At 35.5% G+C, this 15,787-nt stretch overlaps 1 protein-coding gene across 1 annotated transcript in view; it reads left to right on the forward strand.

Moving 5' to 3' along the window:
• Window positions 1–15,787, forward strand: part of LOC126881999 (intraflagellar transport protein 140 homolog) — a 335,998-nt gene that overhangs the window by 4,134 nt on the left and 316,077 nt on the right. The window contains exon 2 of the mRNA XM_050646764.1: window positions 14,561–14,788. Within this exon, the coding sequence (XP_050502721.1) occupies window positions 14,561–14,788 (228 nt within the window). The remainder of the gene's footprint in view (window positions 1–14,560; window positions 14,789–15,787) is intronic.

Genomic DNA, 15,787 nt, shown 5'->3' on the forward strand with positions numbered 1-15,787 from the left:
CGCTTTAAGACTGGCCTCTGTCTTGAAGCGACAGCACTGGGCCACTGAGAAGTGGAAGTGAGTGCTGATATTATTACATAATAATATTACATACAACAGACAAAAACATCCCGATAAGAGCTGAAGTGCTGTCTGAAATAAAAGCGACGTTGCCGGCTATTGAAAAATTTCTGCAAGAAAGCCCAATCGTTAGTACGAAAATCCATATCTGAATAAAACTCCAAAGTGCTGAGAAGGGTTGACGCTCTGCCAAGTTGATTGGGCGAACCCCCTTACTGCGGTACAATGGAGCAGATTATATTAGAAAAATGAGAGAAAATGGATAAAAGAAATGTAAGAATCGAAAGGAAAATAAATAAAATGCAAGTAGACCTGGATAAATTAAATAAAGAAAACGAGCAGTTGAAAGCAGATAACAAAGCAATGAGAACTAAAATCACGGAACAAGAAGTTAGAATTGAAATACTGGAAAGGCAAGCTAGAAGAAAAAACATAGTAATACAGGGGTCGAAGAAAACCAAACAGAAAGCGAACAAGAGATGATAAATAAGATAACAGGGATAATGGAAAAAATCGGCGTACAAACAAACCTAGATGAAGAACTGGTAGAGATGAGAAGAATAGGTAGACAGGGTGATCCCCAAAATGTACCCAGACCCATCATATTAGAAATGAAAAAGGAAGCTACGAGAATGGAAATTCTGAAGGCTGCTAAAAACCTAAGAGGAACTAAAATATATATCAATGAGGACTTCCCGAAAAAAATACTAGAAGAAAAGAAGCATCTTCTCCAGCATATGAAATTATTACGCCAGGAAGGACACATAGCCGCATTAAAATACAACAAATTATGAATAAATGGTGAACTGTTCTCACTGGAGCAACTACAAGGCATGGATGTAAATTACTGGAAGAAACCTGAAGAAAAGAAGGGTAACGCTAGGACAATAAACGACAGATCCCCCTATCTGATAATATAGATCCAAGCATAAAATTAATAAAAATGGCGTCAAAAAACTAACAGAAAATATAACAAAAGACGGCGACAGTATAACGGAGTTGGCAACGAATACGGACATGAAAATATTTTGTAAAAAAATACGCAAAAACAAAACAAAAAACAAACAAAAACAGAAAAATAAGAATAGGAACGGAGAATATCAAAACACTTCTAAGACCAGGCAAAATGGAAGAGTTGGCAAAAGAAATGACAAAATATAAATAGGATGGGAATACTAGCGCTACAAGAAATAAGGTGGGCAGGAGAAGGGATGGTCGCTAGAAGAAACTACACAATGTACTACGCAAGAGAAAGCAAACAGGGTCGCAATGAAACCGCCTTTCTAGTTAGTAATAGCGTAAGAGACAAGATTATTAACTTTAAAGCGGTTGATGGAAGAATATCATATATAAGAATGGAAAATAAACAAGCAAATTTAACATTTGTTAATATACAGTACGTCCCTGTAAGTTGTATCCATATGGAAAACTTTTTTATTATTAATTTTACGAAAAAAAGTTATTCCTCATAAAAAGCTCTGCATGGTCCAAAACCTAAGATTTAACCATCAAATATCAAATATTTTGAATATTATACGAGGTATGTCAAAAAGTTTGAATTTCACTCAAGAGAAAAGAAGCTTTATTTTTCATAATATTTAAAATTGCTATTATGAAAAGTTATTTGAAGTTAAAAACTATATTCTAGTATGCAATTACATCCTTCAAATTGAATATAATTTTGTTTGAAAAATTATGGATAATAATAATTATTTTCAGTTATTTCAATTCAGATAACTCTTTTATTATTAATTTTACGAAAAAAGTGATTCTTAATAAAAAGTTCTGCATGGTATAAAATACAAGCATTTTATGTCAAATTTTATCAATTTTATACGAGGTATGTCAAAAAATATGAATTTCGCTCAAGAGTAAAACACGTTTATTTTTCACAATATCGAAAATTGTTATTATGGAAAGTTATTTAGAATTAAAAACTATGTTTCAGTATTTAATTACATCCTTCAAATTGAAATATTCTGAACTATAAAGGTACTTTACTTTTGATCTAAATTTATCTTTTTTGACATACCTCGTATAAAATTAATAAAATTTGATATAAGATGGTTGTATTTTAGGTTTTAGACCATCCAGAATTTTTATTAAGAATCACTTTTTTTCGTAAAATTACTTTTTTAATTAGAAGGATATAATTGTATACTAGAATATAGTTTTTAAGTCCAAACAACTTTTCATAATAATGTAGCGGTTATTTACTGTAATAACTTATAATTACAAAGAAACAAGCGGTTCGTAATTTATATACGACTTTATTTATATAACAGTACAGACGAATTTATTTTTTACAGACTTTAGCTTAAGACTAACTCTAATAACAGCGCGCTCCGCTTAAATAGCCAATAGGTCCTGTTCTCGAAATGTCTACATATCCCTCGGCCTAATGAATATTCTGGAGATCTTCACTCACAGCGCCGTCGCTTCTGTGACGTCACGGCTACTGTTATTCCGACGGTTGGAATTCTCCCAAGCCGGGGACTGTTTATTGCGCCGATTCGAAACTCTTTCGTTACACTGCTCCCCTCTTAAGATCTGAGCGTCCCGATCAGCAACTCTAGATGAAGGCTCAGGATGGCGGAATCTACACGACTCTCCAGCTTTGCATACACCCTTCAAGAAGAAATAACAGTCTACTGTCTTTGAAGGATCCGACATCTTCGGGTTCATGCAACACACAGTAATTCGTACGCCAGTTTCTCTGAAGACCACCTCAAGCATGCTTCTCACAATCTTCCAATCCAGATTTTCTACTGCATGGCCTATTTTTGGTAAAGCCAAATCTTTGATGTCATAATTACACACGATTTTCTTCAAATTAGTTAGAGCACGCCATATGTTCTCGTAGCTTGGCGTGTCCGTATAAGACTTCCTGGTCACCATATACAGCAAAGATCGAGGACCATCTTCCAATCGCAGTACTCTTCCAATTTTAGGTTGTTGATTTCTTAACTCGTCCAGGCGGCCGAACTTTCTATTGAATACGGACGAGATTCCTTTGGTCATCTCGAGGTCTTGGACAACACAGTGGGCTAGAGAGACGTTTTCTGGAACACCAAACAGATCTTGCTGAACTTCTGTGGTCACGCCGAATCTAGCACTCTTTCTCGCTGCGTAATTTGACATAAATTGATTAAAACTTGGCTGTGCGGCGTCTTTCATCTCCTGTTGGAGGACTCGGGCTTCTTCTGTTTCATTTGAGCCAGCATATGGTGCAAGACGATTTATGTGAATAACTTTTGGTTTACCGTTTGGCAACTTCTTAATTCTGTATATTACGTCATTTATTTTCTTCTTAACTTCATACGGACCTTCCCATTGTCTTTGCAGTTTAGGACACAAGCCGCGACGACGTTGTGGATTATAAAGCCAGACAAGATCACCTACTTCGAAGCTTTCATTCTTGCATCGAGAATCATATTGATCTTTCATTCTGTCACTGGCTATCTGGATGTGTTGTCGGGCAAGTTCATGAATGTTGTTCATTCGTAACTTCAGGCGGTCGACGTATTCTTCGCCTGCAACATGTTCCTCAGAAGGTCTGCGGCCAAACTCTAGGTCGCAGGGCAAACGAACTTCACGACCCAACATCAGGCAGGTTGGTGTTTGACCTGTAGTTTCATTTACGGCCGAGCGGTAGGCCATCAGGAATAAATGAATGTGTTGGTCCCAATCTCGCTGATGTTCAGATACAACTTTGGACAAGTGTTTACCCATCGTTCGGTTCATCCTCTCGACCATCCCATCTGATTGAGGATGCAGGGGTGTTGTTCTGGTCTTATTGGCACCAATCAATTTACAAACGTTTTGGAAAAGAGCTGACTCAAAGTTTCGCCCTTGGTCGGAGTGGATCTCCAAGGGAACACCAAATCGGCTGAAGAATTCTTTAACAAGTACCTCTGCAACGGTAACAGCTTCTTGATTTGGTAATGCATAGGCCTCGGTCCATTTCGTAAAATAATCCATGGCTACCAGGATGTATTTATTTCCAGCATCAGTTTCTGGAAATGGACCTGCAATGTCGATTGCTACTCTTTCCATAGGACTGCCAACATTATACTGTCTCATGGGTGCTCTCTTTTTACCAACTGGACCATTACCGGATGCACACAGTTCACATTTCCGGCACCATCTTCTTACATCATCTTTACAGTTCACCCAATAGAACCGTTCTCGAACCTTTTGCAGAGTCTTCGTAATACCAAAGTGTCCACCTGATGTACCGTCATGCAACTGACGCAATACTTCTGACACTTTACTTTTAGGTACAATCAACTGAAGCTTAGATTGTGTACCATCATCGTTCTCAAAGGTTCTGTACAAAAGATCATCTTTTAGTATCAGGCAATTCCATTGGCTCCAGTAGGCCTTGACTTCCGGACTACATGCACTAATGTTTTGCCAACTAGGTCTCTCACCTCGACTCATCCAATCCAATACTCTTTTTATACATGGATCATCTTCTTGGGCGTGTTGTAACTGTTGGGGCTGCCATTGTTCATTTACTACGATAGTTCGTCTCACAGGGCAACGCTGTTCCTCTACTTTAAGCCGGTGATTACAACTTTCACCGCATGGCCGTATCGAGGAAGCATCTGTATTTGAACGAACTCTTCCAGCCCTCTTCACGCGTCTCTTCGGCATCGTGTCACGAATCACCCTCCGTACCATTTCCACCAAACGTTCATCTTTTCTCTTATCGCCTTTTTCCACGGCTATTACTCGATTGTTTCGTGAAGCTTGGCTAGCTGCTTCGTGTTCCAAGGCAATAGCAAGTGCTTCATCTAAAACTTTCGGTCTTGCTAGTCGTAAAGCTTCCTGTAGTTCACTTTCTTTCAACCCATTGATGAAGGTATCTACGGCAATTTCTTCTAAAATACTGTCTGGCGCCTCCGGATAAGCCAACCGCACCACACGAGCAACATCTGCTTCAAATTCTTGCAGATTCTCACTTGCTCGTTGACTTCTACTTCGCAGTTGTGCTTTGTATACTTGTTGTAGATGAGCATCTCCATAGCGTTTTTCTAAACGAGTGAACAAGGTCTGGTAACATTTTTCTTGACCCTTGGGAATTGACCTTAAGATATCTGCAGCATCACCTCGTAAAGCAGCAGTCAATGAAACAGCCTTTTCTTGTTCGGTCCAATGATTGGCGGTCGCAATAGCTTCAAATTGTCTAAGATATATGGACCAAGAGGACTTTCCATCGAATGGTGGTAATTTGAATCTCATATTATGCGACGTTTCGTCTCTCGGTAGTTCATCTTTCACCACAGGATCTAACGCTGCTGCATTAACTGATGGTTGTACTTTTGTATCGATTATCATGCTCTCTAGTTGTTTGATCTTTTCTTCTACGGTCTCTACACTTTTCTGCATCTTATCGAATGTTCTAGAAACTTCTTCAAATTTCTCGTCGTTCTGTCTACAAACTTCTTCAAGTTTTTCGTTGTTTTGTCTACAGACCTCTTTAAAAGTTTCATCAATCTTTTGAGAAACACTTTCGAATCTTTTAGCAACATTTTCGAATTTATCGTCGCTTTTTCTAGAAGTTTCATCGATCGTTTCAGAAACAGTTTTTAATTTCGATAAGATTACTTGTTCTGCTGACTGGAAGTGGAACGTCTCTGGGTCATCTCCGTTCTTCGTGAGGACATCCTTGAGTCGTGCTTGTAGGACTATCTTGCACCCACTGCTGTCTAATTCGTAGCGGTTATTTACTGTAATAACTTATAATTACAAAGAAACAAGCGGTTCGTAATTTATATACGACTTTATTTATATAACAGTACAGACGAATTTATTTTTTACAGACTTTAGCTTAAGACTAACTCTAATAACAGCGCGCTCCGCTTAAATAGCCAATAGGTCCTGTTCTCGAAATGTCTACATATCCCTCGGCCTAATGAATATTCTGGAGATCTTCACTCACAGCGCCGTCGCTTCTGTGACGTCACGGCTACTGTTATTCCGACGGTTGGAATTCTCCCAAGCCGGGGACTGTTTATTGCGCCGATTCGAAACTCTTTCGTTACAATAACAATTTTCAATAGTGTGAAAAATAAATCTATTTTACTAGAGAGTGAAATTCAAACTTTTTGACATACCTCGTATAACGTTTATAAAATTTGATATCTGATGGTTGAGTCTTGTGTTTTGGACCATGCAGAACTTTTCATAAAGAATAACTTTTTTCGTAAAGTTAATAATAAAAAAGTTTTCCATATGGATACAACTTACAGGGACATACTGTATATGCCCCTACAGAGAATGCTCCCGAAGAAGAAAAGAATGAATTCTATGAGAAACTTGAAGAATTGTACGAAGAAATACCAAAGAACAACATACTAATCCTGTTAGGAGACTTCAACGCAAAGATAGGGAAAGAAGACACGAACAGAGAAATCGCAGGAAAAGAAACGATCCATCAAAATACGAATAACAATGGCAGGAGAGTATGTAATCTAGCAGCAGCAACCAATACTTTTATTACTAGCACCCAATTCAAGCACAAAAAGAGCACAAAGTAACGTGGCTAATACCTGGAACAACATACGGAAACCAAATAGACCACATCCTAATCTCAAAAAAATGGAGAACAATTGTACAGAATGTGAGGTCCTATAGGGGAGCCAATGCTGATTTCTATCACGTTTTGGTGATAGACGACATGAAATTGAAGATTCTTAAAGACAAAAACGACAGAAAGAAAAGAAAGAGGTGGAATCGGTCAAAACTAAATACAGATAATGCAAACAGAAAAATCTGCACTACGTTGGAAGAAAAACTACTAGTCCTAAAACCATCGGACATAGATGAAACATGGAAAGACATAAAAGATAGTATTTTAACAACAGCAGAGGAGACGATAGGACTAATGGAAGACAATAAAAGAAAATATTGGTACGATGAAGAATGCGAGCAAGCTAGTAAAGACAAGGACAAAGCAAGACACAGGTGGTAGGCCACAGGGAAACAAGAAGATCTCCTACACTATAAAGAGAAGAAGAAAGAATCAGACAAATGTTGCAGAACTAAAAAGAAGAAATGGATTGAAGACTTACTGCTGGAACTCGAAGCTAATAGTAACGATAATGCAAGACTATATAAACACATAAAAGCACAGAATAAGAAAAAGATACCGGCAAATATTGGAAAAAAGGAATGGGAAACACACTATAGAGAATTGTTCAAAAAGAAAGACGATGCTGGAAATGCAGAAAATGAAGAACAAACAGAAAATAGGATTGAAGAACAATCAGAGCCTCCCTCATACAACGAAGTATTGGCGACCATAAACAGATTAAAGACAAGGAAAGCAGCAGGACCAGATGACATTATAAATGAGTTCTTCAAGAAAGGGGAAGAGGAACTAGCCCACAGAATCCACAAGCTGATAGAACGAATATGGGAAGAAGAACGCATGCCGAACGACTGGAATTGCGGTCTGATAACACCAATCGATAAAAAAGGCGACAAGATCACGCTTTTAAATACAATGTACAAAATATTAACTAATTTAATCAGACAAAGAATAGAAAAAGAAACGAGAACAAAAATAGGTGAATAGCAACATGGATTCAGAGAAGGTAAGTCAATAATAGACGCAATACACATTGTAACGCAAATCGTCGAAAAAAGTTAAGAGCAGGGAATAGATCTCCATATACTGTTTATTGACTACAAGCAAGCCTTTGACAGTGTAATAAGGGAGGAGCTAATTAATGATATGAACCAACTAGGCATTCAAGAAAAACTAATAAGTCTCACGAAGATGAAGGAATCCAAGGCACGAATCTTAACAAGGGAAGGCCCGTCAGATGAAGTACAAATGGAGATAGGTGTCAGACAGGGAGACTCCCTGTCAACAACATTATTTAACATTGCCATGGAGGGTGCAGTAAGAGCAGCGAAAATTAGGGGAACTATTATCGAATCTTCAGCCTAACTGATAGCGTATGCAGACGATATTGCACTGGTTACTAGAGATTTAAAAACCATGCAGAATATAATATTAATACTAGATAAAGAAGCAAAGAAAAGAGGGCTAGTAATAAACCAAAGCAAAACGAAATACCTCAAGTGCTCAAGAGAGAATACGAACATCGAGAAAGAAATTAAGCTTGGTGCATATACATTTGAAGGAATACACCGTTTCAAATACTTGGGAGTGATGGTGAATGGCAGAAATGATAGAGCGGATGAAATAAATGAACGCATCCTACTGGGTAATAAAACCTACTGGAACTACCAAAAATTCTTGAAAGAAAAACATTAGTAAGAAAACCAAATTAAAAATTTACAAAACTGCAATCAGGCCAGTGATCACCTTTGGTGCAGAGACGATGTGCCTAACACAAAAAGAAGAAACGAGGTTAGAAATCTTAGAGAGAAAGATAATTCGACGAATAATGGGACCGGTGAGGATAAGTGTAGGCGAATTTAGAAGATTAACAAATGAAGAAATTAAAGAAGTCATCCAGGGTGAAGACATAATCAAGTTCGTGAAGGCGCAAAGGCTCAGGTGGCTGGGACACACAGAAAGAGCTAACCCAGACTCTACTCTAAAGCGAATAACTGGCTGGAGACCAACAACAGGGAGACCAAGGGGAAGACCCAAAACAAGATGGAGAGATCAAGCCCTAGGAGATATAAAGAAGCTGATAATCTACAATTGGAAGGAGCGTTGTAAGGACCGGAAAGAATGGAGGAAAATTGTAGACAGGGCCAAGTCACACACGCTGCTATAATAATAAAAGACAACAGCGGACTGATTCTCCGCAACAAATGAATCAGAGAGCCCAAAAGGGCGGCGAACACTCCGCCAGGGCCCTGATTATAAATCAAATTTCGACACTAAACCAGTCGCTTTCAATATGGCGACGTTGAAATGCGACTGTGCGAGCCTTGTGGATTTTAGTTGAACTAACGAAATGACGTCACGACATAGCGACTATCGAAATTAATAGCGACTCCAAAAAAGTGGTTGATATTATAATTTCGATGTCAAAATTATTTGACACGGACATGAATGAATGGCCAAAAGTGATGTTAGGTTTAGTTTAGATGTGTTTTGTTTATTTCTTGCAAGGAAAACTAAATCAAAAGGTATTAATATGGCTGGTTTTAATTGAAATTTGCTTGTTTTGAGGAATTAGATAGAATAGTATTAAATTAGAAATATAATAATTGAGAATGTCCACAACATGAATCAACTCAATGAAAGATGTAAGGTAATAATCTGGGAAAATTAGTAAAAAACAAGGAAAATTAATTACCAGCTATTTTATTGCTGGACATGCTGAAATCAAATCTTAAGATTTCCTATATTAGTAATATAGCTGTGCAAAGTCCACAGAAAGTGTGCTATTTTGTTTATAAACAAATTAGCGCTCCGAAATCTTTTTTTAAATTATTGCTCTATAACTCCGAAAATTTTAACTTTAAACCAAAACACTCGCATAAAAATTGACAGTAATTTAATTCTGCACATTGATAATTTATTCCAATTTCCTTCGACGGAAATTTTCCTCGGAAAATTCGGGTTTTCCAAACAAAATCTTTAATTTTCAACTAAAATTTGAGAGAAGTAATTATTTATCAATAATTAAATAATTTGGTGACAGTGACATAAATCTTTTTTGTTATGAGTGTCTTGAAGATATGAAAATTTGTATGTACAAAGAGGACCGGAATTAAAAGGTATCTAATGGTTCAAAGATTAAAATCCTGTTGTTTATAACTCTGTCGCAAATGCCGGTCAAATTTGACCGGTTATACCTGGAATCACTCCTCGCAATTCAATTTTTTTTTCTTCGAAAAGGGCACAGAAGCCGTGCCCTTTTCAACAGCGTTAACTTAATTTAATTTAATCTAATATTTTCTATTTGTTTATAAGCCAAAAAAATGTTTCTTAAATCATAGTTATTCTGGTGTATCATAATCTTTCTGGTTATTATTTCGACCGAAATTTTTTAATTAACATTTTAATTATTGCTAAATTATTGGTTAGATTGTCGCCTGTCTCCTGATATACATAGAGGGGTTAAATTATGGAATAAATTAATTTTCTCTAAAATGGACGATTTTAGAGAAAAATCCCGAAACAGGTCGATTTTTATTTTTAAATTTAATTTTTTTGGCATATATTTCAAACTAGTGACGTCATCCATCCGAGCGTGATGACGTAATCGATTATTTTTTAAATAGGAATAGGGGTTCGTGTTGTAGCTCATTTACAAAGGCGTTCAATTCTCTATTCAGTATAGGGCTTTTCATTCACAGTCATTTATTTCGAGCTTCTGTCATATTTCGTATAATCCGTAAATATTAATATTATACACAGATTATTCAACATATGACAGGAGCTCGAAACAAATGACAATCGATGAAAAGCCCTATTATAAACATTAATATCATTATTTATACAGGGAGTATTAATACCATTATAAATCATTATAAAATTTTTGAATTAAATTAATTGACGCAAGAAGAACAATGCATGTAATTTATTTAACTCAAAATACATTCTATTGCTGTCAGAAAATAGAAAAAAATGTTTATTTTGCAAATAAACATTGCTATTAGCTTAAATTAAATGTTCAAACTGCCAATAGGTAGGAGGGAGGCTGTTTGTGATTTAATTTAAGCTGAAATAAACTTTTTTTTTCTATTTTCTGACAGCAGTACAATGTATTTTGAGTTAAATAAATTACATACATTCTTCTTTTTGCACCAATTAATTTAATTCAAAAATTATTATTTGGCAACCCTGTATAAATACCTAATGATATTAATGTTTATATTACTGAATAGAGAATTGAACGCCCTTTCAAATGACCTACCACACGACCCCTATTCCCATTAACAAAATTATCGATTACGTCATCACGCTCAGATGGATGACGTCACTAGTATGAAATATATGCCAAAAAATTGTAATTTAAAAATAAAAATCGACCTCTATCGGGATTTTGCTCCAAAATCGTCCGTTTTAAAGAAATTAATTTATTCCATAATTTAGCCCCTCTGTATAATCTACTATAATAAATCTTTCATGTCATCAATTATTTAATTATTGAAAAATAAATAGGTACTTCCCTATTTTCCCTATTTTAATTGAGAATTGCAGATTTTTTGGGAAACCTCGGATTTTCTGAGTAAAATTTTTGTTGAAGGAAATCGGAAAAAAAAATAACTTTGTGCAGAACTAAATTACGGTGAATTTTTATTTGAGTGTTTTTGGCTCAAAGGAAAAATCTTAGGAGTTACAGAGCATGCACTAATTGAAAAAAAAAGAAGATTTAGGAGTGCTAATTTGTTTATAAATAAAATAACACACTTTCTGCGGACTTGTCATACCCCATATTACTAATAGGTATATGCAATCTTAAGATTCGATTTTAGCAATAAAATAGCTGGTAAATAAGTTTTCCCAAAAATGGCATTTTTTCGATAATTTTCCCAGACTATCAACAAATTCCAATAAACCGGAGCGCCAACCCAAATTCTCAGCAGTGTCAACATGATAAGGTTAATATCCCCAGTTGTAACTAATATCGAAATGAATAAGAATCGCGGCTCTGCGGCTGTCATGGCGGTGTCGAAATGAAATTGCGACTGTCGAAATGAATTAAAATCAGGACCCAGGAGTCAATAAGCCATGATGATGATGATGATATTACATACTATTCAGTACCTACATATAAAATGATGAGCACGCTAATAACCGCACAAAAGATGGAAAATATATTAAGTTGTGAGATAAAAAGAGATGAAATTATTATTGGTGGGAAATTTAGTGATAGAAACCTATAAATTTACATTATATTGTTTCTTTCCCACCTTTAGACGTATCGGACGAGTTTAGCAACTACCACTGTGACAGTGACAGTTTTAGTTGACATACCTACTCCTCTGATACGTTTAAAGGTGGGAAAGAATCGATAAAATGTAAATTTATAGGTTTCTATCGCTAAATTTTCCGCCTCTACTAGTTTCATCTCTTTTTATCTATATATACTAAGGATTTCTACAGTTTTCACTGTATTCCTTAATTCCTTCACTCGATCGCTCTCTCCAGCTCTTTCTATCTTGCCAGTCCCCTTCTTGTAGATTTCTTCTCTTCATTGCTTCGTACACTTCATCTCTGAAGGATCTTCGGGTTCTGCCTCTCTTCCTTCTTCCTATCGGGCTCCACTCTATTATTCTGTTTATCCAACGATTTTGGTCTGCTCTTCTGACATTTTCGTACCAGGTTAATCTCTTCTGTTCGATGTAGTCTATTATATCTGAGTTCACTCCCATTCTTCTCTTAATCTCTATGTTATTTACTTTATCTCTTCTTGTTACTCTGCAGCTTCTCCTTAGGAATTCCATCTCTGTTGCTCTTATTTGTTTTTGGCTTTCTTATTTATTGTCCAATTTTCACACCCCTAAGTGAGGATACTTCTTGTCATGGTATTATATATTATTCTTATTGTTTTTATGCTGATGTTCTTATCCCACAGTATCGGGTTCAGTTTTCGCATGCAGTCTCTTGTTTGTCCTAGTCTATTTTTTATATCTTCCTCAGTTGTTTCTTTTGTTTGATATTATAAAACCTAAATACTTGTACTGATGTGTTCCTCTGATTTGTTTAACTTCGTCTATTTCCAGTTGTTTTATTTCTGTATTCTCCGTTGTTAGGTATTCAGTTTTCTTTAGGTTTATTTCCATTCCATTCTTTGTATATTCCTGTTCCAGTTTCCTCATCATAAAACTGAACTCATCTTCGTCTTGTGTGATCACTATTTGGTGGTCAGCAAAACCTTACAGCCTCATTTTATCTCACAACTTAATATGTTTTCCATCTTTTGCGTTACTTTGCCCGGTTATTAGCGCGCTCATCGCTGTATACGTAAGTATATGTATGTACATATTTAATTATTTTATTAAGACCAAAAATTACATTATCTGTACATGCATACTCGAATAAGTATAAAATGTGTGCAATACATGAATGTAGATTCTGATTTTTTTGCGACTAGTTTCTAAAAAATTATTAACAAGCAACGAAGTGGGTGGGTAATACACGTATCCATTTTTAGGTAAATGAAAAAGTACTTTATGACCTGTAGATTTGTAGGGGAAATGTCGAATTGGTGCTGACAATAAAGTCATAAAGTATTCAATACCTCACACACATAAGTTAAATTTTTAGGATTATGTACATAAAAAGATATTCGTTTACCTGAAAAATATTTTATTACGCTGTATTATTAATTAAAATGTGTTCCTTTAAAGGGACTTTATTAAGGAGTAAATGGATACGTATCGGGACCTCAAATTTCTATTACTTAAACCGGGATATTCCTATATAATAACCGGTATTCTAATAAGCGGGTTCAACTGTAGTTAAGTTGGAATTACTTAATTGAATTAATTTAGAGTTCACCAACAGATCTACGTGTTTGCAAGTAATTTTTTGCTTCACCAAAAGTAGTTATTAATCACCATCCCAGGCAACCAAGTGACATCAATAACGTCGAGGAAACGTCAGTTTTTGATTGAATATATACACGTCTGTGAACATTGCGTCGTACAAACGTCTTTTGTAGGTGATTTTAAATACGTAAGATTAATGACGTTAAAATACGATTAAAAACACGTTTTCATTTGAGACAGCCCAAGTCTGACGCCACAAAAATGGTAGGAGCTTAAAGAGTTCATGCTTATAATGTTTAATGTTGTATATTGACATGACTCAAAACTTCATTTATTGTTTACGTGCTTTGTGTGGTAAAATAAAACTTTTCGTGTTTTTGTCTTTATTTTCTGTTAATGAACTAATTATTATAATATGTTGTTCACGATTCTTTTTGATATAATGGACAGCGTTACGTTAAATCAAGATATTATGCTGGATAATTTGTTAATACATTATTTATTAGTTTATATTATGTTGTTTCAATTTTGACACAGTAAGTATACCTATATAAAAAGTGAAAATTCTATAATGTTGCATTAAGGGTATTTGTAATTTTATTGTAATTTTATGCATTTTTGTTTTACTTTTAGCCTATAAGCTAAATTTAAAACAGCAATGAAAAATTGCAATACCAACAAAGCCCATACGAATAATTATTATTGTGTATTTTTAAAACCATAAAATGAAAAATAATCCAAAAAAACGACATAAAAACTACGTTTTTGATATCACGTATCTAAAACGTGATAAAAATGACGTCAGTTATTGTGGGACATATTCACGTGACTTTCGACGTCGAAAAAACGTGATAAAATGACGTGGTTTGGTGATAATTATGACGTCTTTTCAACGTTTTGTAAACGTTATTTGGTTGCCTAGGATGTATGAAAGCATAGCATATTATTCAAGCCTGAAGAATACCACTGCCTACATTTTTTCTAAATAACTTTTTTGGGTACTCTGTACCATATGGAAACATAACCTACCACCTAAAAAAGGAAATTTTTCTCTTTTTAGGGAGAATCCTTGAAAAATGTTAACTATCCAGTACATAGAAGTTACCAAGTAACGGCTCTCTCTTGGCATCCGAATAAAATAATTCTTGTAACCGGATGGGAAAATGGTGAACTCAAAATTTGGAATGGTTCTGACAAAGATTTTGCGAATGTTATTGGACCTCATAAGGCTCCCATCACCTTCCTGGGATTTAGCGAGAAAGGAACACGTTTGGTATCATGTGATTCGGTAAATCTATTTTTAGTTTTGATTATACAGGGTTGAGCTAAAGTATGGAACCTATTTAATATCTTTGAAACAAAAAAGACGCCGTCCATGATTTGTTAGTAGGGGAGAGTCGGCTATTGGTGCGCACCTAAGGATAATTCAGTATATTGCAAAAACTTCAAACATTTCAGTTTCCAACTTTTTTGAAGATATACTTCAAGTGCCTAGGTTTATTGGTAGATATCGTATTCAATGAATGGTTGAACACTAGAACAGCTAGAGACAAAATTTCCAATTAGTGTAACGCGCACAAATACCCGACCTATTCGGCTAATGGTTCGCATATGTCGGATAACTGTGCGCAATAATAGAACTTGAAAAATGTAGTTTATTGAACGTAAATATTAAAGGGACAAGCAAATATACAGAAAAAGATAAGAAACCAAGTTACAGATATATTAAAAAGTCTAAACATCGCAGAAGTCACAAATATATCCTTCTGGACTATCCTATCCTGTACAGGGTTATTCACTATAATATTTTGACCCTTCTGTAAGGTCTTTTATTGTTTCAAAAGTAAGCTTTTACTTTAGAGTGTGCTTGAGATAGCTTTAAGTGTTTGAGTTTGGCGAAAGCCTTTTCTAAATCAACGAAACGGAGAAAAATATCTTTTTGCTGATTATACTAGTTTTGAAATATTATATGAAGTCTGAAAAGGGCTTCTATTATTCCAATATCACATGGGAATTCAAACTGATGGCTATGAGATGTCTTTAGGTAATTAGCAGGTATTAATTTGGTAAATCTTACTCACGCATATCCTTTATACAGTTGAGTCCATGGTTCTTTACCCTTCTTCTTCATCTTCAAATGAAAATCCACTAATGGATGTTAGCGATCACATTTTCCATTAACTCTCTGTTTCTTGCAATGTGTATCAGAGATTGTATGTTGTTAATCTCTGTCCATTGCCTTATGTTTCGGAGCCAGGACATTTTCTTGCGCCCTATTCCTGTCTTG

This window comes from Diabrotica virgifera, chromosome 3, assembly GCF_917563875.1.
Source record: "Diabrotica virgifera virgifera chromosome 3, PGI_DIABVI_V3a".
Taxonomy (NCBI): Eukaryota; Metazoa; Arthropoda; class Insecta; order Coleoptera; family Chrysomelidae; genus Diabrotica; species Diabrotica virgifera.